Below are 26,563 nucleotides of genomic sequence, written 5' to 3'. Positions count from 1 at the left end.
CGTGTACTTCCATCTTTCCACGGCTCGTTTCCTGAGCGTCGTGTGGAGCAAATATTTTTGGTAATCGTCAGTGTTTGGGCGCGATCGGGCTCTAGTATTTCGTTGCTGTCTTTTATTGCTTCGCTTCTATTTCGTTTTTCCGCGGTTTTTGAGGGTTGGTCCTTTATGAAGCTCTTTCGTTTGAACTCCCGCCCGTAGTGTACCCACTATCGATTGCGAGTTCTGTCTTTGGTGTACCGTAGGTTGGTAACACGACCGACTCACGTGTATACTGCAGCAGACTCTTTGACCTGTACTATTTATAGGCGAGAGCGGTCACGCTGGGGGAGGTTGTCGCGCAGTGGCCTTCGTGTCTGCTCTGGTCGCGTCGACATCCTGCCTTCCGCGTACGGGTGTTGTTATCGAACCCGCACTTCTACACGTGGAGGAACGCCAGCCTGGTTCAGGTCCCTCTGTCCGCTCTTCACTGGTTGTCCGCGGGAGGCGGATGGCAGCCTAATCATCGCCTGCGTCGACAAAGGCAAACAAACAGTAACCATCACGGGGCGGTGGAGCCGCCGTTCGGCGAGGGTTTGAGTCCGGGAGCAGTTCGGCTGGGTCGGTGTCTGCCGGGACGACTGGGGACGGCTCAGAATTGTGCACAGCAGTCCCGGACAAACGACGAAGTGCGCCGAGGGAAAGGAGAAAAGAAGTTAAGTATGAATGTTTCAAGTTGATCGTCCTTTGGGATTGAGTTCATGAAGTCGTCTTTCCCGCCTTGTGACTACCGTTGTGGCACTCCTCTGTTCTGTTCACTGGTGCAATTCTGACAGTGCAGATTCCTCCACGCATCGTTGCTAACCGGTGTAGTGGTGTATTTTGGTAGTTATTTGTGTACGTTTGCACTTCTATGTTTTGGTAGTTCATCCTCCCGCCCTGTGGTTGCAGAATTTCGGGTGGGGAGTTAGTTCCTTGTCTCCCAAGATCTAGTGCTGTATTATTAAGGTTAATTCTAGTTCAGTCTAGTGTTCTGTTAATCCCTGGCTATATGTGTCCGCCATACTATTTGCGCTGTATTTATTCTAAGTGAGTTGCACTGACAGTAGTTGGGGGTTCAGGTCCTGTCACGGAGCTGATGAGGGGTCACATTGGTTTCGGCTTGTCCGTTGGGTGTTGCCTTAGAGGTTTGTTAACATTGGCATGTCAGCATTGTCTAGCGCTACCGGGCCTTAAAGAACATTGTGCTGATTAGGGAATGTTGTTACACGTTCTTGTTTTCATTTCGATATCTATATTTGTGAAGGCAACCGCATGAAGTAAGATCTGTTCTGAAGCTATGCTGGATCTTGCGCTCTTGGGATTTTTGGTTTTGTTATGATCGCGACTATTTGGGTGTCAGGGATATGGAACTGTGTTGTTAATGTTTGGCTCGAACAGCGGACACGTGGCTAGATTGGTACGTGTGTAGTGGCATGGCGTCCTCGTGAAGGCGTGTCCGCTAGATTGCTATAGCGGCTCTTCAAAGTGTAATTTCCACCTTACTAAAACCCCCTTGTTAAAAGGAAAATAAACTTTAGAAATACCTTCTATTTGCATTAACTATCTTCCCTGTAGCTTAAGTAAATATCTGCTCAGTGGTTAAGCTAATGGGAGCACCTATCCTAAAAGCAACTAGCGCAAGTCTGTTATGGTGGCCCTCGTGCCTATTTTGGTCCGAAAGATTGTATAAACAGGCTTACACGCTCCGTATCGAACTTTTGATGTTGTTTTTTGAGTGACTGTGGATTATTAAAATTAATTATAGTGCAAACTTTTGTATTTTACCAACCGTGTTTATGGGTTATTAATGTGATTGGCTGGAATGTAATACGAAAGTTTTAGAACCATAGGTTGTCCAGATAGAAATTTTGAAGCCATGCTGTTGTGAATTCATGTATTTATGTTTTATATTGCAATGAGAATTTAAATGTGGTAAATCCACGCTTTGTGATTAATAATTAAAGATTTAAGAATGCGTTCACTTACCTCTTACTTATGTGTTGTGTTATTATTATTAAAAAAAATATATTTGGCGTTTTAGTTTCTTAAATTAAAGCCTTTCCAATTCGAAAGTTGTGGCCCTCCCATTTTGGGCAATTGTAAGCATCGAAGCAGGATTTACGTAGTTGGTGTTATGTATTGTATGTTACGAATAAATTATTTATGTGTTAAATCACGTCTTATATGTCAATTCCTTGGCCCCGTCCACACATTAGTCGTAGTCTTTTAATATTAAATGATCCGACCACCGTTCCAGGTGGTTCGTTGAACCCTCTGCCAGGCACTTACGTGTGAACTGAAGCGTAGTCGCGTAGATATAGATGTAGATTCAGGTATTAGGAGGCGCAATCAATGTGTGGAGGAATACATGTGACTACATTTGTGTTGTGCACCTATACGTTTTCTTCTACATATACTGCAGCAATAAAACAATGCAACACCCTGAAAGACTGTGTGTACGGAGGGGTTACATTGTTAAGAATTTATTTATTACAGTCGACAGCTGCCAAATGGCGCTCAGGAGGTTTGTCTCTGCATCCTTGGTTTTGACTCTAAATGCAGTGCCGGCCGTGGTGGCCGAGCGGTTCTAGACGCTTCAGTCTGGAACCGCGCGACCGCTACAGTCGCAGGTTCGAATCCTGTCTCGGACATGGATGAGTGTGATGTCCTTAGGTTAGTTAGGTTTAAGTAGTTCTAAGTTCTATTGGACTGATGACGTCAGATGTTAAGTCCCATAGTGCTCAGAGCCATTTGAACCATTTCTAAATGCAGTAATTGTGCTGAGTTTAGAGGTGAACAACGTTTTGCAACATTCTTTCCAGGGTGCAAGAAAGCCCCGCTGATGATTACGCACTCATGTCGTTCAGCTTCAGCCACTTCAGTGGAGGTCGCACTGAGGACCTACAGGAAGCTGGGTGAGCGTGTCGACTGAACGATGCACATGTTGGACACAATGTATCGGTGGTTTGTCGCTACTTTCAACAGTGGTCTGTGGATCATTTCCCCATCTGCAGAACAGGTTGTTGGCATCAGTGTAGGACAGACGAATGTCAAGGCCGACGCGTTGTGTGGATAGCGGTAGCCATCTGGGCGTCATCCACGGACGAAGTCCGAGCATGTGCTGCACCTGCTATGGCATCAGGAACCATTGGCAACCGTCTACTTGCAACAGGATTGAGAACATGAGTGTCTTTGTCCAACAAAACAAATTACCAAAAAGTTTTCGTTGAAAAGTAAAATGGCTCGTACAATAAATTACAAAGTTTAGACATATGGACACAAAAAAAATACACAATACATCCACATTTGCAGGTCATATACTAGAAAGTAGAAATACATCGACTGCCAACACTAATCTCTCTTATTCGTGGCATAGACGCCAGAAACCTAATATTGCAACATTTGGCGGGAGAACACTGCCGTATCTTAATCAGTTGCCGGCCGAAGTGGCCGAGCGGTTAAAGGCGCTACAGTCTGGAACCGCACGACCGCTCCGGTCGCAGGTTCGAATCCTGCCTCGGGCATGGATGTGTGTGATGTCCTTAGGTTAGTTAGGTTTAAGTAGTTCTAAGTTCTAGGGGACTTATGACCACAGCAGTTGAGTCCCATAGTGCTCAGAGCCATTTGAACCATTTTATCTTAATCAGTTAAAGACTAAAGCAAGTGAAGCTTGCATGAAAACTGTACCTAAGTGTGCTGATACATAGTAGACAAACATATTGTCAAGACGCATTGTGCATTGTCTCAAACTTAGTGATAGTAACGTGTAACAGGATCGCAAAAACAGCACTAAGTGAGCTACATTATCATTAACCTTAATTCAGACGAATAGTTGTCAGACTTCAGAAGTATTCTAATTATTCAACTATTTCACTCTATGACGACTGGTGGCACTATGTAGCAACAAGCGACTTTTAGGATAGCTTTGTTAAGCTATATAGTGGCGCAAGTTGTTAGAGTGCACAGCAGACCATGGTTGAAAAGAACATGTAAATAAAACTCGTACGCCAGTTTGTAATAAATAAATGTGGTTTATGAAATCCATTAATTTAGAATGTATTCTTCAAACTTGAAATGACAACGTTTCCACCATCGACTGTAATTGTCGGAAGCCTCCTTGGGTTTGCTGCCTGATCCTAAAGTCAACGTTATTCAATATTTCGGTGATCCACGTGTCCCCATTTTTAGGAGAGATGCCAAAGCTGGAAACTGCCGTCCTATTTAGATCTCCGTACCGTCCACGGCGCATGCGCCAGCCAGCACAGGTGCTACCCTCTAGACCGTGCTTGTGGCGCCGCTGCTAGTAGACACCATCGCCAACGACGTATCGCACTCAAAGACCTCCTCGAACACTCGGGACTACCACACTAAAGAACGTCATATTTTGATGCGAGATAGCACTGGGTTCCACACTAGTCTCTGTTTACCAAATTATTAGCCAACTAATTAGTTCCCTCAGCCTTGGGTGCAAAACTTAAGATGCAAGTGCATGTGCGGTGTCTGACATGGAGGCCTGTATAGAACGGTAGGTTTCCCGCTTTAACGGCGGTTTTCAGTGGGGCTCAGCTACAGCAGCAGTAGCAGCTGCGTCTCTCCTGAACATAATGGAAAGGTACAGCACCGAAATATTGAGCCACGTTGATTTTAGGATCCGACGGCAAACCCGAGGAGACTACCAAGAATTATGAGGTCGGGAAAGCCTGCTTAGTCACGACAGTAATGGTTTTTATGTTCCGAAATTGGTCAGTAACGAAAAATAATAATTACAGTCGATGGCAGAAATGGCGTCATTTCTGAATGTTCTTACAGCTGTGGTAGAGGGATTGAACAAAAATACGGTAATACCGCGAGAAATGCACGCTTAAACGTAAATACAGATGCTAGCCAAGCCTGCTCCGCTGTTGTATTTGACAGCGAACGGTACCTCTACAGCGTTCCGAATACGTTGGAAGCATCGGCCTGGTCAGAACAATGTTTTGTGTAGATGTGAGGGCATTAGGTCGGAGTTAAGTGAATTAGAAAGTGGGGAAATTGATGGTGCTCATACTGTGTGTGTTTTGGTAACCACGATAGCCGAAATGTTTGCCCTTTCAAGAGGCACCATATCGAATATTTGACATACAGCGAAAACGGAAAAACGTCATCCGCTAAGTCACAATGCGGACGAAAGTGTGTATTTACTGATCGTGAAAGACGGTGATTGAAGAGGCCTGTGACGAAAAATAACAGAACGACAGCTGCAAAAGTCACTGCAGAACTTAACGTCGCAATCGCGAACTCTGTCAGCACCAAAACAACAGAAAGGGAGCTCCTTAGGCAGGGAATTGCAGAGCGAGCTGTAATTCCGAAGTACCCATCGGTGATGCAAATACCAGTAACAGGAAAACGTGGTACCGAAGCCATAAAAACCTGGACTATGGTGCAATGGAAGAATGTCATTTGGTCGGATGACCCTCATTTCAAACTGTTTAGAACGTCTGGACGAGTTTACATCCCAAGAGTAAACCATGGTGCGGATTCGATGAATATTTGACCAGCCACATCGTGGCCACATCCATGGGCCGCGAGGCTACTCTGCAAGCTCACTTTACTGCCAAGGACTATGTGACCATTTTGGCTGATAGGGTCCTTGCCACGGTACAATGTTTGGCCCGCAATGGTGATGCTGTGTTCCAAGACGCCAGAGCCCCTGTTCACAAAGGACTGTTTCTCCGAGTACGAGGATGAACTGTCGCATCTCTGCAGGCTATCACAGTCATTACATCTCTATATTATTTGTTGTCTGCTTTTGGGAGAAGGGTGCGTGATCGCTATCCGCCTCAATCATAGTTTCCTGAAATTACGACTATTTAGCAGGAAGAATAGAGTAAGATGTGGGACGTGTATTTATCCATTCGATGTTATTCTTTGCCATTGTCAATGGGTATATACACGATATGTTGATTTAAATAGTGTGGTTAAAAATCCTTACGTCAAGGTCGCAAATTTTCTTTATTGATTATCAGTTCGAGCCATCTTCAGATCAATCTAAAATGTTGTTCAGTGTGTGACAATCATTGCACATTGCCGTATTCTTAGATCTAAGTTGCCCTAAAATGAAAAATCAGAGTTGGTTGTGTAAATTGACAACGTCAATCACTAGTCAGATTTATATAATCTATTACCATTTTTCATTTTAGGGCTGTTTAGTTCTAAGAATACGACGCTGTGTAATGATTGTCACACGATGAACGACATTTTAGATTGATCTGAAAATGGCTCGCCAGGGAGCCGAAACCAGTGATCAATGAAGAAAATTTGCGATCTTGAAGTAGGATTTTTATCCGCACACGCTTTTACCAATTCGAGACAGATGGAAACTGTTTTAGATCCCAGAGGTTTGCTGTCCCATAATAGGCATGGTAATGTGTTGCGTTTGTCCTATTGTCATATTGTTCTCTACTCCGGCTATCTGCTCGAAAGGAAGTAAAATTCTTAGAATATTCGTAAATTTTATTCGCACTACTTTAAAACATTGCTCAATCATACGCTCTTATTATTTTCAATTCAAAGCTGAGTACTATTTTCCTTCGTGGGCTCCGACAGTGCGATGTCTGTATCATGTGCTATATGGACAAATCACATCCGACCCTTGCACCAATTCCAACATGAGCTCCGTCTCTACCAAAATTGTCATCGAATGGACGCTAAACGTAAGTTTCCCGTTTACATTAGGCGTTCCACAGGGTTCAATAATAGGTCCCCTTCTGCAGTTGATATATGTGAATGACCTCCCTTCTCATCTGAAACTAGAAGATAAACTTTGCTGATGATACAAGCTTCATTATTAATCCAATGAAAGAAACTCCAATAGAGAATGATATAAATAATGTCTTTTGGAAAGCTATTAATTGGTTTTCTGCGAATGAGCTAGCTCTGAACTTTAAAGAATCGAATTTTGAGCTGCAAGGAGTACAGTTCCTTCAATAAATATAACACATCAACAGAAGTCAGTAGCCAGGATAGAGCATACTAAGTTTTTGAATGTACATATAGATGAGAATCTTAGTTGGAAAATTCGTATTTTGTACCTCCTAAAGCGGGTAGGTTCAGCAACTTCTGCAGTCAGAATAATTGCCAATTTTGAGGATATGAGTAAGCTAAGATGCTTTGGATGCTTTCACTCCCTGATGTCATACAGAATAATATTTTGGGGTAACTCAACACTTAGGCAAAAGGTATTCACTGCTCAGAATAAAGTGCTTAGAATAATGTGTGGGGCTCAAAGTTGTACATCTTGCAGGCATCTGTTTAAGAGATTAGGAATTCTTACAACAGCCTCAAACTACATTTACTCACTAATGAAATTTGTTCTCAACAGCATGGGCCAGTTTAAAAACAACAGTGACATTCCTGATTATAACACCAGAAGAAAGAATGACTTACACTATCCTCAACCTATCTTTTGCACAGAAAGGGGTAAATTATGCTGCTGTAAAACTTTTCGATAAACCGCCAGATGAAATAAAATGTCTGAGAGACAGCAGTAATAGTTTCAAAAAGTAAACTAGAATAATATCTCCTTGTGTGCGACAGATAAATTCTTGAGTAAGAACAAATAAATCTGTAGGTATAAAATATGCATTTTGTGGCATTTTAAGGGAATGGGGTAGGTATTAAAAATTTTAAGCTTTTTTTTAAAAAAGGAAAGAAAACTTGATTCGTGTGTACATTTCTTATGCACTTGACACGTTACGCATCATAACGGTTGCATTGTATTGTATTATATTGTACGTTAACTGGGGGGCGAGAAACGACGGAGAGGCTCCGTCCCCGCCGCAGCCGCAGTGGTGCACAACCCCACGACGACTATCGCAGTCCACCCCTCCGCCGCCACATACAGAACCACTCTTTCAGCGTTATTATGCGGTTCGGCCCCCGGTGGACCCCAGAGGGAATGTATCACACCAGATGAGTGTAACTCCTATGTTTGCGTGGTAGAGTAATGCTGGTGTATGAGTACGTGGAGAAATTGTTTGCGCAGAAATCGCCGCTGAGGTGGCATAGGGGGAACCAGCCAGCATTCGCCGAGGCAGATGGAAAACCGCCTAAAAACCGTCCGGCTCACCGGACCTCGACAAAAGTCCGCCGGGTGGAATCGTGTCGGGGACTAGGAGGTCCTCCCCAATCCGGAAAGCCGTGCGTTAGACCAAAAACGGCTAACCGGGCGGCATCATAACGGTTACCGTGAGGTGGAACACGTAACTAACAAACTATAAGGCTTATCGAAGCGTCCATACCCCAGGCTCCTGAAACTGATACCGCTTTGCCTCTAACGAAGTCAGACTGGCTACAGGTCAACCTGACGACTGTCCTGGCCGCGCACCTACCTTTTCCGTTTCCGACGTCGCCTGCCGCGAGCCAGGCAGCTGCGGGAAGGCGGAGGCGCAGAGAGCGGCGCTCCCGGCGGCCGACGCGGGGGCCGAACCAGAGGCTGTCGCGGGCGCCGTCGCCGTCGCCGGAGCTGGAGCTGGAGCCGGCGTGCCCACGGCCCACCCTGGGGAAGGCGAGCAGGCCGCGCCGCTTGGTGCCGGCGCGCGTCTCGTCCTGGCCGAGGCCGGCGCGGCCGACGCGCGGCCCGAACCACAGCGAGGCCGCCGCCCCCGGCGTTTCGGCGCCGTCGCGCCGGCCGACGCGCGCGTTCGCCACCAGGCCCTTGCGCTTGTGGCCCTCAAACGGCGACGGCTGCTCTGCAACTGACCGACACACCGTACTGTCAGTGGCTTAGACACGCTGCGTAAACGAACGGTTAAGCTCGCTGGAGAACCGTGTGTTGGACGATAGGCATAACAAGTAAAACACACACACACACGCACAAACTTGGAGAAGACTGAGCATAGGGAGAATTCTAATGAGGTACTATGCAGCAGCAACAACGTTAATGTCGTGGGGGAAGCTACACTACTGACCACTAAAATTGCTACGCCACGAAGATGGCGTGCTACAGACGCGAAATTTAACCGACAGGAAGAAGGTGCTCTGATATGCAAATGATTAGCTTTTCAGAGCATTCACACAACGTTGGCGCCAGTGGCGACACCTACAACGTGCTGACGTGAGGAAAGTTTCCAACCGATTTCTCATACACAAACAGCAATTGACCAGCGATGCCTGCTGAAACGTTGTTGTGGTGCCTCATGTAAGGAGGAGAAATGCGTACCATCACGTTTCCGACATTGATAAAGGTCGGTTTGTAGCCTATCGCGATTGCGGTTTATCGTATCGCGACATTGCTGCTCGCGTTGGTCGAGATCCAATGACTGTTAGCAGAATATGGAATCGGTGGGTTCAGGAGGGTAATACGGAACGTCGTGCTGGATCCCAACGGCCTCGTATCAGTAGCAGTCGAGATGACAGGCATCCTATCCGCATGGCTGTAACGGATCGTGCAGCCACGTCTTGGTACCTGTGTCAACAGATGGGGACGTTTGCAAGACAGCAACCATCTGCACGAACAGTTCGACGACGTTTGCAGCAGCATGGACTGTCTGCTCGGAGACCATGGCTGCTGTTACCCTTGACGCTGCATCACAGACAGGAGCGCCTGCGATGGTGTTCTCAACGACGAACCTAGGTACACGAATGGCGAAACATAATTTTTTCAGATGAATCCAGGTTCTGTTTGCAGCATCATGATGGTCGCATCCGTGTTTGGCGACCTCACGGTGAACGCACATTGGAAGCGTGTATTCGTCATCGCGATACTGGCGTATCACCCGGCGTGACGGTATGGGGTGCCATTGGTTACACGTCTCGGTCACCCCTTGTTCGCATTGACGGTACTTTGAACAATGGACGTTACATTTCAGATGTGTTACGACCCGTGGCTCTACCCTTCATTCGATCCCTGCAAAACGCTACATTTCAGCAAGATAATGCACGGCCGCATGTTGCAGGTCCCTTACGGGCCTTTCTGGATACAGAAAATGTTCGATTGCTGCCTAAGGCAGCACATTCTCCAGATCTTTCACCAATTGAAAACATGTGGTCAATGGTGGCCGAGCAACTGTCTCGTCACAAAACGGCAGTCACTATTCTTGATGAACTGTGCTATCGTGTCGAAGCTGCATGGGCAGCTGTACCTGTGCACGCCATCCAAGCTCTGTTTGACTCAATGTCCAGGCTTATCAAGGCCGTTATTACGGCCAGAGGTAGTTGTTCTGGGTTCTGATTTCTCAGGATCTATGCACCCAAATTGCTTGAAAATGTAATCACATGTCAGTTCTAGTATAATTTATTTGTCCAATGAATACCCGTTTATCATCTGCATTTCTTCTTAGTGTAGCAATTTTAATGGCCAGTAGTGTACATTATCAAAAGGTATCTTTGACTCTTATCTAGCAATATTGTAATCAGCTGGAGATGAGATTTGTCTTGTACCAGGGGTGATAGGTGATTTGTTGTTAGGGGTTGATGAAAGTGTTGATTTAAGTGCTGGCGCTCGGTATGAGGAGGCTGAAACTACTGAGATGGATTTATTGGAAGAAGGAATCTGTGCATTTATCTCCACTGAGAGGGGAGAGCAGACGACTCTTGACGAAAACGGGAATTGTGACTGAATGTTGGACATGGATTATACTGTGACTGGTTACATGCCGGAATGCACCAAATATGTTTTCCTGTTATGTGGGTCGAAAAATATGAGACCACAAGGGAGCTTGAGAACTGAATGGATGAAACAGATGTCAGAGAATTGTTCAGTGATCTATTTATAGGGGACAATGGCACTGTCAGTTCGTCAGTGATCAAAATGTGCGCAATGGAAGCTGAAGAGTGAGGAATGGATATCGAAAATGACCTGTTAAGGGAGAAATGTTTGCAGGAGAATATAACTGAAAATGCACAGGTCACTATAGAAATTCACGTATGTAACGAAAATGTGTGCGTATTTATCGGTTCTGTCATCAATGTTTTGGCAATTTAAGAAAAGAAAATTTCGTGAATAGTGGTAAGGACAAAAAAAAAAAAAAAAAAAAAAAAAAAGACCTTTGCAGTCGTGGGGTGAAAATTAAAACTGCTATGAAATGATAAACAAATTTAGAAGAGATGTTACTAGACTTTTTTTTAAGTGGTGAAATTGAATTTTGCATGAGATGTTTCACTGTAAAATGGTTCGTGAAAGATATTACACTGGTCAGACTTTATGAAAAATATAAAACTTCGCTAAATTGTGAGGAGAAAGTGTTTGGATGTCGAGAACGAGAGCGGACAAGAAAAATTAAAATTCAAAAAGTTTGTGTTGGGCACAGACTTCCTGAAAACATAAAACTTCGACGAATTGTGAGAAAAAGTGTTCATAAGTCGAGCACAAGGACAAACAAGGACAATATGTGTTCAAAAAAAGTGTTCAGTGGCGAACAGAAAAAGGTGCATTTGTAGGCCACAATTATGCCAGAGCTATCTGACGAGATACTACTTAATTGATTGTAACTGAGCGTGATACGCGTGTAAGATTTCTTTGACCAAATTATATGTTTCATGAGACCTTGAGTACTGATAACATCGTGGTCTATGAAAGAATAAAGAGCTATATATTTGGTGCATGGAGGAAGACCTGAAAGCATGAAGGTAGGGAGTAAAGTCGGTATAATTTTGGTGCGTGTGGGTCGATAATATTGTTTTATGGTTTCATAATCTGAAGTGTAATATAACCCAATTTAAAAGTAAATTTTTGTGGGACAATTTCACTGGAAAATTTTAGTTTCAGTATATACATTATTTAAGATGGGTATGTATGCAAGTTGTCTGCTCGAGCGAAAAATTTATACTGGAGGATTAAAACTAATTGCAAAAGTGGGGGGACATATTATAAGGTTTGTTATTCAAAATCATCGGTGAGAAAATTTAGCGCCTATTGGAATCGTATAGAGATTTTTATTAAAATCCTGTGTTTATTCTGATTCCATAATGAATAACAAATATTAGTTGTCTGCTGAGTTTAATGAATTTTGCTAGTATTAAAGCCATGTTTTCTTGAGGGAAGAACCACGAGTTAAATTGGTTTTGAAGCAATTGGTTTTCTCAGATGGATAATTATTTTGTGATGCTTGGTGAAGCACACACCAGTAAAGTTGAACACAGTAATATATTTTCTGCCATCCTACTCTCATGTGTATTCGAAAATGTTTTATGGTCAAAGAGCTGATTATTTACGAAACAGCTACCGACATGAACTCTCTTCCACCTTTGCTGAAAGCGTATCACATTGGAACAAATGGTTCAAATGGCTCTGAGCACTATGGGACTCAACTGCTGAGGTCATTAGTTCCCTAGAACTTAGAACTAGTTAAACCTAACTTAACCTAAGGACATTACAAACATCCATGCCCGAGGCAGGATTCGAACCTGCGACCGTAGCGGTCTTGCGGTTCCAGACTGCAGCGCCTTTAACCGCACGGCCACTTCGGCCGGCACATTGGAACAACGGAACTGTTGTCATCACAGCCTATGCAGCACTATGTACTATTGAAATTGGAGATAAACTACAACGCTATGTGGAAGCTAACTGATACACAGCAGGAAAAAGATTACGAAATATTTGCAGTAACAAAATTCGTTTACTACAGTGCCTCTTTGAATCATGTAGTGAACCGAAATCCGAAGCAATCACTGGCATAAAGGACCAGAATTTTTCACGATATCACAAAATGTACAGTTGCTCATTAGAGCTGGGTAGACTCCTTCATTGGATGGGAGGATTTAGGAGTGTCTGACCAAAACGTCAGAGAAGAAACTTTCTGAAATCATTCCCGTAAACAGTCACACTGAAAGGGCAACGTCATAGTAAGATGATTATTAATCCAAACGGAATGAGCTTTTAACCGATTTGGTTACGAATCCAATATTGAAGATCATTGACAACTGTCATATAGTTCTTTTAGTCGAGAACAGTGAGATCTCTGTGCTAGATATTTAGGTTTGCAAATACTGCAAAAGGATATTCTGACATCTAAAATGCTGGGTTTTATACCTAATAAAAATCGTGGATACCGCCTCGATCATTATATATGATGTCCGATCACAACGGAAAGTTTATGGGACTGATAGTGAAACACTTAGGGTTTTAGATCTAAAATTAGTTGAATTTTTACATTATACCCTTTTTGGGTACATATACTTTGGCTGTTGAGTCTACAGCGAATAGATCCTGACAACGGGAAGTTTATGGGACTGGTAGTGAAAGACTGAGTTTCTTAGATCTAAAAATCTAAAATTAGTTGAATTCTTACATAATACCCTTTTCGGGTATATGTACTTTGGAGTGAGTGAACAGTAAATGGATCCACACCTCAGATGCTGTTCTCATAAATATTCATCTGTAGCTACCATAATCTTTTTTACTACCAACCAAAAATTTCTTTACGTAAGGAATCGACGTACAAGAGTATTAACCATATTGTATACAGGTGTATCACCTACATCTGCATCTGTAGTCGTGAATCACTATGTCTAGGTCTAAATGGATATTACTAAAAATTCAAGCAGGTAGAATTTCACCGTAATATATAACAGCCTCATCTGCGAAAAGTTTGAGATTGACGTTAAAACTACCGACTAAGTCATTAATAAATATAATTATATTGTGTGTATATGTACTAAGTACCATATGTGCAGATATACTGATGACATTGTGTGCAGGTATACAAAATATGCTCTGAGCAGCTATGCAGTGTTATGGTATACAGGCATAGTAACTAAGTTGTATTCTGGACTGTTCAATTAATTGTGTGCTGCTGTTTTAAGTATACTAAAGCGTGTTAATCTTTGGCCTGAAGCCGCACTCAGATGCGCCAAGTGCTTGTTGGAAATTTGTGGTAAGCTCCTATGGGTCCAAACTGCTGTCATCATCCTTCCCTAGGCTTAACATTTCTTAATTTATCTCAAACTAGTTTACGCTAGGACAACAATACACCCATGCCCGAGGGAGGACTCGAACCTCCGACGGGGAGAGCCGCGTGAACCCTGGCAACGCGCCTAAGACCGTGCGGCTACACCGCGCGGTAAGTGTTTGTTAATCATGCAATATCGGCAGATGCTGACACACCACGTAAATCAGCTGCTTGTATATTGAAGTTACACTCGCGTCACGTTTTGAATTTTAGCGAAGGACCTGCGAAGTGTCCACTTAGTCAGAATCACGACGTTTATGACGTAACCAACACTTGGAACCGGCAAACGTATGAAGTATATTTTCGGTACATAATGTAAAAAAATTGAGCATAGATGAATAACTCGATATTCTCCTGCAGTTGCAATACCTTTATTCAGGAAGCGACGCTTTGTATGCGTTCACCTACATGATATCCATACTGCAGGTGCGCGTTCAATTTTTTAATCAGGAAAAGTCTCAAAATTTTGATCATTTAACTGAAAAATCAGTCGTCCGTTTACAGCGTTTGTGATCCTTTTCTCTTGAATTTTATCGTGTAGAATATTTTGTGCTTTCTATATAATTGACCGGTATTCGAGCTCTGCAAATATGTTTACCAGCTGCTGTTCAACGGCTAAATGGATTGCGCTTGTAATTAGTGCGTAATAACAAAGTATTAACGAGATTTTAATGGACACATGAGTGCTGTGATGTTCCACAAGGAAAAAAGAATCATGGTGCGGAAGATTAGGTGACCACGATGGGTAAACGAGTTGACTTTGCTACTTAAAACATCTCATGTGTCGGCGGCACGCTACTGATATAAAGTAAGTTGTTTGTTTAAATTTCGAGAAGCGTCACAGTGAATCAAAGCATAGGCAATGATCATACAGAAGGTACGACAATACAAAATCTGCTTTTTAAAATAATTTGGCGTGTTCTAAATGATTAGACAATTACGTAATGGTGTACATTCACTAACACCAATTGGACATAATGCTCTTCCTAGCATTTCGGAGACAAAGCTTATAGTGTGTATGCGATCCTCGTATACTCATCTGTAACAGGACGTACAGGGGATGGACAAAGTATGGCAACACAGCTAGAAATGCACGCTTGTATATAACAGGAGATGCCAGCCAAGTATGTTGCGCTGTGGTATTTGCCCACGAACGGCACCTCTGCAGTGTCCTCTGTACGTTGCAGGTATCACTCGTGGGCACAACAGTGTTCTCTGTTTTTGTGACTGGTTCAAATGGTTCAAATGGCTCTGAGCACTATGGGACTCAACTGCTGAGGTCATTAGTCCCCTAGAACTTAGAACTAGTTAAACCTAACTAACCTAAGGACATCACAAACATCCATGCCCGAAGCAGGATTCGAACCTGCGACCGTAGTGGTCTTGCGGTTCCAGACTGCAGCGCCTTTAACCGCACGGCCACTTCGGCCGGCTTTTTGTGACTGCATTATGTCGGAGCTAAGTGAACTCGAACGTGGGCAAATTGTTGGTGATCTTATGGTGGTGCTTCCGTAACCAAGGAAACCGAAGCGTGTGGTGTTTTAAGAGGCACCGCATAGAAGATTTATACTGCATACAGGAATTGCGAAAAATATCATCCGCTGTGTAAACCCGGAAGATCGTGATAGATGGCCATTGACGAGCACTGTGACAAAAATTAAGAGGATAACAGCTGCAAAAGTCACAGCAGAACTGGATGTCGCACTCGCGAACCGAGCCAGCACCAAAAGAACAAGAGGGGAGCTGCTTAGACAGGGAATTGCAGCGCAAGTTGAAATTCGAAAATTGCTCATCGAAGATGCATATTCTCATAATAAGGTTGGTTGGTTGGTTTGGGGAAGGAGACCAGACAGCGTGGTCATCGGTCTCATCGGATTAGGGAAGGATTGGGAAGGAAGTCGGCCGTGCCCTTTCAGAGGAACCATCCCGGCATTTGCCTGGAGTGATTTAGGGAAATCACGGAAAACTTAAATCAGGATGGCCGGACGCGGGATTGAACCGTCGTCCTCCCGAATGCGAGTCCAGTGTCTAACCACTGCGCCACCCCGCTCGGTCTCATAATAAGGAAACGTGGTGCCGAAGCCATGAAACATGGGCTACTGAGCAATGGGAGAACGTCATTTTGTCGGATGAGACTTGTTTTACACTGTTTAGAACTCCTTGTCGAGTTTATGAACAAAGAGTGAAACAAGGGGTGCGAGGGAGGAGGGTTCGTTGTTAATTTGGGTGGACATACAATGGTATTCCATGGACCCCATTGTTATTCTGCAAGGTCGCATTACTGCCAACGATTATGTAATCATTTCTACATCAACATCTACATACATTCTCCGCAAGCCGCCGTAAGGTAGTATCCTTCGAAGAAAATAAAAAGGTTCAAATGGCTCTGAGCACTATGAGACTTAACTTCTGAGGTCATCAGTCGCCTAGAACTTAGAACTACCTAAACCTCACTAACCTAAGGACATCACAAACAATGAAGGGCGAAATATTACGATTTAAATTCCCATCGACTACGAGGTCATTAGACTGCGCTTTGTTGGCGGAACACTTAGAAGATGCGACAAACCCACTAAAGAGACAGCCTACATTACACTTGTGCGCCCTCTGCTGGAATATGGCTGCTCGGTATGGGATCCTTACCAGCTATGATTAACGGAGGACATCGAAAAAGTGCAAAGAAGAGCAGCTCGCTTCGTGTTATCGCGCAATAGGGGTGAGAGTGTCACTGAAATGATACGCGAGTTGGGGTGGCAGTCACTGAAACACAGACGCTTTTCTTTACGGTGAGATCTACTTACGAAATTTCAATCACCAACTTTCTCTTCCGAATGCGAAAATATCTTGTTGACACCCACCTACGTGGGGAGAAATGATCATCACAACAAAAAAGAGAAATTAGAGCTCGAACGGAAAGATTTATTTTTCCCACGCGCCATTCGAGAGCGGAATGGTAGTGAAGTAGTATGAAAAGGGTTCAATGAACCCTCTGCCAAGCACTTAAGTGTGAATTTCAGAGTAACAATGTAGATGTAGATGTCGAAACGAGGCCTAAGCACGAATTAGGGATGCGTGGCGAAGCAATATGGCCCAGCCCTTTATCAAATGGAGTACTCCAGCAACTACCGTAAGTGATTAAAAAAAACCAAAATCTATATGGCCGGACGGGGATCTGAATCATAGTCCTATGACACACGGGTCCTGTGTCTTGCCACCGTGCCACTTCACTCCGCAACGGCGAGAATATCGCCGTCACCGCGAGGAACAAGGAGTGGGCAAAAATATTGAACAACTACAAACATCACACATTGCCTTCACTAATAGGGTGTAGGGAAACCGTTTGCATTCAAAACAGCTTTCAGTCGTTTTGGAATGGGTAAATAAGGTCCTGTATAGTTTTCAAGGGAGAAGGAGCGCGATTAAATCAAGATAAAAAGATATCAGTTTCAAGATTCACTGATGACTCAGTGATAGTGGGGAGTAACTGCAGGACCTGTTAAATGGACTTAACAGTCTAATGAGTATAGAATACGGATTGCGAGTAAACGAAAGCAAGTCGAAAGTAATGAGGAGTAGTAGAAACGATTGTTTTAGTCGCCGAGCGTCTCAGTATATGCTTAAACAACAGGAATTTCCGTGTATATTCTTTTTCTCCTGATTAATCGGTATGAGCATTTACCGTCCAGTACCTCACTGTCGACTTCAAAATACGTAATAAGTTAAACACTATTCATTGTTATTGCCAAGAGCGCGTATTCTGGCATGCATTTCATCGTCACGCTGAAAAAAACTTTTGTCACTTAAAGGGTTAACTCGGGTAAAGGCGCTCGAGCCATCATGCGGCAGCTGCCTAATCAACTAGCTGGTGTGAACTCCGTGCGATCAACGGACATTCGCTTGCGCCATACGTGAAACACCATGTATTAACCTTTTCCACAGCTTCCCTTACTTCTACTTATTTCAGTTTGAAGCTTCCTTTGAATAGGACTCTGGCAATATTCTTCTCCACTGGAGCCAGTGCTACGCCGGTAATGGCATCGCTGATGATGACACGAATTGTCAAATGTGTCCAGTGTTGTGCTGCCGAGTGACACTCAGTTTGATTAAGTATTAAATTCGCGTTATTATATTACGTTTACAAAAGGTCGCTTACAAAACCAGCGGCCGATATTAAACTTTATTAGGCAGTTCCACAGGTGGGTGTGGACAACTCGTCCAGGAATATGCGGGTTTGTACTGATAAAACACCGGGCATCAAGCCGTTCATCTATCACTGTCATTCCGTACCCCTCGTGACAACTGCTGCGTTACGCAGCAGCGAGGAGCAGCAGTATCGAGATAACGATGTATGGCAGAACCGCAGCTACAGGCATTCCAGTATAGATTAGTTTCGTTAGTTCCGCATTAGATCAAATTCACGATAAAAGTTATGACGTGAACAGTGACAAATGAAGATACGATGGAGAACAGTTTACAAAAGAAATTTATGAGCCTATAATTATATTTTCTTCACGTGGAGATGCAGAAATGTGTTTATCGAAGGACATTGTGATGGTTCCAGCTCGGCTGTTACTTACACGAATTTAGTTTATTTAGTCTCTGCATGTCCATCCTTTCAGAGATGGTTGCAGTACCTCGGCTGTTCGTATCGAATGTCAAATCAAACACCTTTCAGCCGTCTAATTTCCAAACTGTTATTTCATTGGTCAACCCGTTTTGGCAATATACTACGACATCTTCAGGCCCTCTGAACGACATGTAGGAAGATTCCAACCTCGGTTCCCGTCAAAATAGAGGCCAGCGTTCAAAGACTGGTATCCGTATTTTTCTGCTTGATGCAGCGATCACTGTCGGCAGATCATGTTTGAGGTGTGATCGCTGTTTCAAGCAGAAATCTACAGATATCTTTGAATGCTGGCTTTTATTTTGACTGGAACCGAGGCTGGAATCTTCGTACACGCCGGTAAGGGGGCCTGAAGATGGCTTAATATGTCGTCGAAATTTTCTTTTTTGGTCATCAGTCTACTGACTGGTTTGATGCGGCCCGCCACGAATTCCTTTCCTGTGCTAACCTCTTCATCTCAGAGTAGCACTTGCAACCTACGTCCTCAACTATTTGCTTCACGTATTCCAATCTCTGTCTTCCTCTACAGTTTTTGCCTTCTATAGCTCCCTCTAGTACCATGGAAGTCATTCCCTCATGTCTTAGCAGATGTCCTATCATCCTGTCCCTTCTCCTTATCAGTGTTTTCCACATATTCCTTTCCTCTCCGATTCTGCGTAGAACCTCCTCATTCCTTACCTTATCAGTCCACCTAATTTTCAACATTCGTCTATAGCACCACATCTCAAATGCTTCGATTCTCTTCTATTCCGGTTTTCCCACAGTCCATGTTTCACTACCATACAATGCTGTACTCCAGATGTACATCCTCAGAAATTTCTTCCTCAAATTAAGGCCGGTATTTGATATTAGTAGACTTCTCTTGGCCAGAAATGCCTTTTTTGCCATAGCGAGTCTGCTTTTGATGTCCTCCTTGCTCCGTCCGTCATTGGTTATTTTACTACCTAGGTAGCAGAATTCCTTAACTTCTATGACTTCGTGACCATCAATCCTGATGTTAAGTTTCTCGGTGTTCTCATTTCTGCTACTTCTCATTACCTTCGTCTTTCTCCGATTTACTCTCAAACCATACTGTGTACTCATTAGACTGTTCATTCCGTTCAGCAGATCATTTAATTCTTCTTCATTTTCACTCAGGATAGCAATGTCATCAGCGAATCGTATCATTGATATCCTTTCACCTTGTATTTTAATTCCACTCCTGAACCTTTCTTTTATTTCCGTCATTGCTTCCTCGATGTACAGATTGAAGAGTAGGGGCGAAAGGCTACAGCCTTGTCTTACACCCTTCTTAATACGAGCACTTTGTTCTTGATCGACCACTCTTATTATTCCCTCTTGGTTGTTGTACATATTGTATATGACCCGTCTCTCCCTATAGCTTATCACTACTTTTTTCAGAATCTCGAACAGCTTGCACCATTTTATATTGTCGAACGCTTTTTTCAGGTCGACAAATCCTATGAAAGTGTCTTGATTTTTCTTTAGCCTTGCTTCCAGTATTAGCCGTAACGTCAGAATTGCCTCTCTCGTCCCTTTACTTTTCCTAAAGCCAAACTGATCGTCACCTAGCGCATTCTCAATTTTATTTTCCATTCTTCTGTATATTATTCTTGTAAGCAGCTTCGATGCATGAGCTGTTAAGCTGATTGTGCGATAATTCTCGCACTTGTCAGCTCTTGCCGTCTTCGGAATTGTGTGGATGATAATTTTCCGAAAGTCAGATGGTATATCGCCAGACTCATATATTCTACACACCAACTTGAATAGTCGTTTTGTTGACACTTCCCCCAATGACTTCAGAAATTCTGATGGAATGTTATCTATCCATTCTGCCTTATTTGACCGTAAGTCCTCCAAAGCTCTTTTAAATTCCGATTCTAATACTGGATCCCCTATCTCTTCTAAATCGACTCCTGTTTCTTCTTCTATCACATCAGACAAATCTTCACCCTCATAGAGGCTTTCAATGTATTCTTTCCACCTATCTGCTCTCTCCTCTGCATTTAACAGTGGAATTCCCGTTGCACTCTTAATGTTACCACTGTTGCTTTTAATGTCACCAAAGGTTGTTTTGACTTTCCTGTATGCTGAGTCTGTCCTTCCGACAATCATATCTTTTTCGATGTCTTCACATTTTTCCTGCAGCCATTTCGTCTTAGCTTCCCTGCACTTCCTATTTATTTCATTTCTCAGCGACTTGTATTTCTGTGTTCCTGATTTTCCCGGAACATGTTTGTACTTCCTCCTTTCATCAAACAACTGAAGTATTTCTTCTGTTACCCATGGTTTCTTCGCAGCTATCTTCTTTGTACCTATGTTTTCCTTCCCAACATCTGTGATGGCCCTTTTTAGAGATTTCCATTCCTCTTCAACTGCACTGCCTACTGCGCTATTCCTTATTGCTGTATCTATAGCGTTAGAGAACTTCAAACGTATCTCGTCATTCCTTAGTACTTCTGTGTCCCACTTCTTTGCGTATTGATTCCTCCTGACTAATGTCTTGAACTTCAGCCTACTCTTCATCACTACTATATTGTTATCTGAGTCTATATCTGCTCCTGGGTACGCCTTACAATCCAGTATCTGATTTCGGAATCTCTGTCTGACCATGATGTAATCTAATTGAAATCTTCCCGTATCTCCCGGCCTTTTCCACGTATACCTCCTCCTCTTGTGATTCTTGAACAGGGTATTCGCTATTACTAGCTGAAACTTGTTACAGAACTCAATTAGTCTTTCTCCTCTTTCATTCCTTGTCCCAAGCCCATATTCTCCTGTAACCTTTTCTTCTACTCCTTCCCCTACAACTGCATTCCAGTCGCCCATGACTATTAGATTTTCGTCCCCCTTTACATACTGCATTACCCTTCCAATATCGTCATACACTTTCTCTATCTGTTCATCTTCAGCTTGCGACGTCGGCATGTATAGCTGAACTATCGTTGTCGGTGTTGGTCTGCTGTCGATTCTGATTAGAACAACCCGGTCACTGAACTGTTCACAGTAACACACCCTCTGCCCTACCTTCCTATTCATAGCGAATCCTACACCTGTTATACCATTTTCTGCTGCTGTTGATATTACCCGATACTCATCTGACCAGAAATCCTTGTCTTCCTTCCACTTCACTTCACTGACCCCTACTATATCTAGATTGAGCCTTTGCATTTCCCTTTTCAGATTTTCTAGTCTCCCTACCACGTTCAAGATTCTGACATTCCACGCCCCGACTCGTAGAACGTTATCCTTTCGTTGATTATTCAATCTTTTTCTCATGGTAACCTCCCCCTCGGCAGTCCCCTGCCGGAGATCCGAATGGGGGACTATTCCGGAATCTTTTGCCAATGGAGAGATCATCATGACACTTCTTCAATTACAGGCCACATTTCCTGTGGATACACGTTACGTGTCTTTAATGCAGTGGTTTCCATTGCCTTCTGCATCCTCATGTCGTTGATCATTGCTGATTCTTCCGCCTTTAGGGGTAATTTCCCACCCCTAGGACAAGAGAGTGCCCTGAACCTCTATCCGCTCCTCCACCCTCTTTGACAATGCCGTTGACAGAATGAGGCTGACTTCTTAATGCCGGAAGTCTTCGGCCGCCAATGCTGGTTATTTATCAGAATTTAGGCAGTGGCGGGGATCGAACCCGGGGCCGAAGACGTTTTGATTATGAATCAAAGACGCTACCCCTAGACCACGGCTACAAACTAATTGGTTGGCCAATAAAATAACAGTTTAGAAATTAGAGGGCTGAAAGGTGTTTAATTTGACATTAATTTATTTAATTCCATATGAGTGGCAAATTTCGGCCTCACATGCCATCCTCAGGTACTACGAGTGCCTACATGTAATACGTGATTAGCAGTGGACGTGGTAGTTCTAAAAACGCGTATATGTACGCACCAGCGTTAAACCGAAAACAAAATGTTTACTCAATAGAGTAATGGTAATCGTAAAAACTACTTTCACGTTCTTAGACACTGCATGTACACAGTTTCATTGTGCATACAATGTGTTAGGGAACTATTTGTGCATTTTAAAATGTTGTGCGTTTCGGCTTTTCAATATTGTACCTTCTGTAATAGGAAATGGTTCGAAAATAAACACAAGCGTTCGAATCGAAACAGAATTAAAATTCACGTTCAACTATGACAGAATCCTCAAACCATAATTTTGCTGGTCTTGTATGCCAACGCAATGTTTAAGTATCCACTTTTCTGCGACGTATGAAGAAACTTAAATTCTGCATCTACAAGACTACTCTGCAACTGTGACTTAAGTGCCTGACATAGAATTCTTCGAACCAACTTCAGACTATTTCTCTACCGTTCCTCTCTCTAACAGAGCATGGGAAAATGAACAATAAAATCTTTCTGTACTAGCACTGATTCTCTTACATTATTATGATGATCATTTCTCCCTATGTAGGTTGGCGACAATGAAGTACTTTTTCATTCAGAGGAAAAAGTTGATGACTGAAATTTCGTGAAAAGACCTCGTCGCAACGAAAAACGCCTTTGTTTTAATGACTGCCATCCAAACGCGCTTATTATATCCGTGACACTCTCTCCCCTATTTCGTTATAATACAAAACGTGCTGTCATTCTTGCAACTTTTTCGATATTTTCCGTGAATCCTGTCTGGTAAGAATCATATATAGGACAGCAGTTCTCTAACAGAGGACGAACAACCGTACTGTCGGCAGTTAGTAGACCTATTGCATGTTCTATGTCTTCTGCAAATAAAACGTAGGCTTTTGTTTGCCCTCCCCACTACATAATGTATAAGGTCGTCCAAAATTAAGTTGCTCGTGATTGTAATTCCCGGGTATTTAGTTGAATCGAAAGGGGTTTAATTTGTGAGATTTATAGTGTAATCGAATTTAACAGATTTCTTTCTGCATTCGTGTGGATTAACTCACGCGGTTCCTTATTGAGAGACAAATTCACATGGCTCCAAGCGCTATGGGACTTAACATCTGAGGTCATCAGTCCCCTAGACTTAGAACTACTGAAACCTAACTAACATAAGAACACCACACACATCTATGCCAGAGGCAGGATTCGAACCTGCGACCGTAGCAACAGCACGATTCCGGACTGGAGCTCCTAGAACCGCTCGGCCATAGCAGCGGCTTATTGAGAGACAATTGGCACTTTCCTCACCATACAGATACCATGTATAAGTCATTTGGTAACTAATTTTGATCTTCTGATGATTTTACTAGACGATAAATGACAGCGTCATCTCCAAACACTCTAAGAGGGCTGCTCAGATTGTCATCTGAATCGTTTAGAAGGATTCGGAATACCAGAGGAGCAATAACACTTCCTTGGAGAACGCCGAATATCACTTCTGTCTGACTCGATTTTTCCGTGATTATTGTTTATTGTGACCTTTATGACAGAAAATCACGAATCTAATCGCACACAAGAACGATATTTTTTGAATCCGTGCTGGCTATATATCAATAGTTCGTTAGTGTTGTGGTAATTCACAGTGTTCGAGCACAGTATACGTTCCAAAATCCTACATCAAATCGACGTCAGTTACGTGTGTTAGTAATCAAGCGGATTACTTCCATTTCCTTTCTTGAGTACTGATGTGATCTGTGTAAGTTTCTTCTGTTTTGGTACGGATCTTTCGTCGAGCGAGCGGTTGTATAATAATTGCTAAGTTCGACGCTATAGCCTCTGCACACTCTGTCTAGACCGGAAGACTTGCCTTTATTAGCTGCCTTAAGCTACTTCGCTACACCGACTATATCTACTTCTAAGTTACTCATTTTGACAGTTGTTCCCAATTCGAATCCTGGAATATTTGCTTTTTTATAATGCCGCTTTAGTCGTGCTGTTGTCGGTAGTATTATCATTGGTATCGCGCAGTGGCGGAATTAATATATGATTTTGAGGGTCAGTTTCGAGATTTACAGAATGTCTTATTCCGTAAGTCTTCTCCGTTGGAAAACAGTAGGAAAAGGATGCAAAGCTATAAACTGATTACACTTGCCTATCTGCAACACTTCTTGTAAAACATGTGTATGGTCGTTAAGCAGCACGAGTGGTGTTCACAAAGACTCGTTTCGTGATTATGTGTTGGTGTCTGGTGCGTAGTAACCCAGCAGTGAGTCCTATTTTCTTCGCTAAAACCGAAACCATACTATCAAGAAACGGCTTGTGCACTCATAAATGAGCCTGACGCTAGTGACTTTAGAGAGATTTATACCCAAGATGATTACTTTCATCTTCTTCCATAGCATTCAAGCTCGCTAATAGAACGCTGTGTGTGACCTTTCGAGTGAACACTAAGACTTGTTATCGGCTGATAGTGTCAATATGTCGTGTTGCAGGGAAGGAGGAAGTAAGGGAGGTAGGAAGATTAGGCTTTAGTGCCTATTGACGCATGCCTCGTTAGGGTAATGCCGGAACTATCGACGACAAAACGCAATAAAGAAGCTAGATCCCTTTGTTACCCTCGCCGCCCCCTCCCAACCCCCAGCCGCACCGCCGTCTCTTATGCCACTCCCAGTCTCCTTCCCATGTCCCGAGCCTCAACAAGGTCACCGTCGTTGTGTGGTGAGGAGTGGGGGCTTCCTCCTCCGCCACTGCCTTCCATTAAACTTGGATTTTAGAGCGCTCAGCGTTCAGCACGCATTTCCGGTCTCCGCTCGACGGTACCTTTATTAAAATTACATCCACCAGCACCTCTCACTACCACCCCTCTTATAAACGTAGCTCTAGTATGTAGGTGGTGTGCTCGGGCTAAGTCTGTGATATTTGCACATCTAATCTTGTTTCCTTTCGTAAGACTATATTCTATAGAGGTACACAGAGTGTTTAAGATTTTTTTCTGTAGGCTACAAAATAATTGGTGAAAAGAATATTTATTTAGGTGGGTAAAGCGTTACTCTTTTCTGTAGGTTTATGATCTTATTAAGATAAAGAATCCTGTACGTTGTCCTCGACGGCGAACGTTCGTGAGAAACAAGGATATCGTGACGAAATAAATCTCGGGTGAACAGCCTGGTATCGGTGTTCATAGGACACAATATTTCGGCAATCGACCACGTTGGTTCAAATGGCTCTGAGCACTATGGGACTTAACTGCTGAGGTCATTAGTCTCCTAGAACTTAGAACTACTTAAACCTAAGTAACCTAAGGACATCACACACATCCATGCCCGAGGCAGGATTCGAACCTGCGACCGTAGCGGTAGCGCGGTTCCAGACTGTAGCGCCTAGAACCGCTCGGCCACTCTGGCCGGTGACCACGTTGCCATCATCAGGTGCGCTGATGTACATCAGCGTTGATGATGACAACGTGGTCGATTGCCGAAATATTATGTCTTATGCACACTCATACCAGGCTGTTCACCCGAGATTTATTTCGTCACAAAATACGCCTGGAGAAATTGAAGAATCACATCAAGGATATCATCATTAGTGGCGCAGATAAGAGTGATAGGACTACTTTTATTCTCTGTACACATAAAAGGTCTGACGGACACAACGAGCAGCAATTTGCGGCTGTTTGTTAGTGACGCTGTGGTATAGGAAAGATGTAGTCGTTGAGTGATTGTAGGAGGATACAGGATGACTTACAATTTCCAGTTGGTGTGATGAATGATAGCTTACTCTAACAATGTAAGCTAATGAAGGAAAACAATCCCGCAAAGTTCGAATACAGAATTAGTAATGTTCTAGTTGACACAGTAACATGAATTAAATATCCAGGCGTAACGTTGCAAAGCTATATGAAATGGAATGGGCACGTGATGTTGATAGTAGGGAAGGAGAAAGGTCGACTTCGTAATATTGGGTGAATTTTGAGAAAGTGCAGCTCGTCTGTTAAGGAGTCTGCGCACACAAGTAGAACGCCTTGTGCGGCCCATTCTTGAGTGCTTCTGGAGTGTCTGCGATTTCCACCAGGTCGGATTAAAGGAAAACAGTGGAGCAATTCAGAGGCGTGTCGTCAGATTTGTTAACGC

General features: G+C 43.3%; 1 protein-coding gene across 1 annotated transcript in view; it reads right to left on the bottom strand.

Moving 5' to 3' along the window:
- LOC124622963 overlaps positions 1-26,563 on the bottom strand; it is a 150,738-nt gene that overhangs the window by 18,879 nt on the left and 105,296 nt on the right. The window contains exon 4 of the mRNA XM_047148753.1: positions 8,388-8,753. Coding sequence (XP_047004709.1) covers positions 8,388-8,753 — 366 coding nt within the window. The remainder of the gene's footprint in view (positions 1-8,387; positions 8,754-26,563) is intronic.

This window comes from Schistocerca americana, chromosome 7 (assembly GCF_021461395.2).
Source record: "Schistocerca americana isolate TAMUIC-IGC-003095 chromosome 7, iqSchAmer2.1, whole genome shotgun sequence".
NCBI classification, from domain to species: Eukaryota; Metazoa; Arthropoda; class Insecta; order Orthoptera; family Acrididae; genus Schistocerca; species Schistocerca americana.
This window is presented reverse-complemented; position numbering and strand designations above follow the sequence as displayed.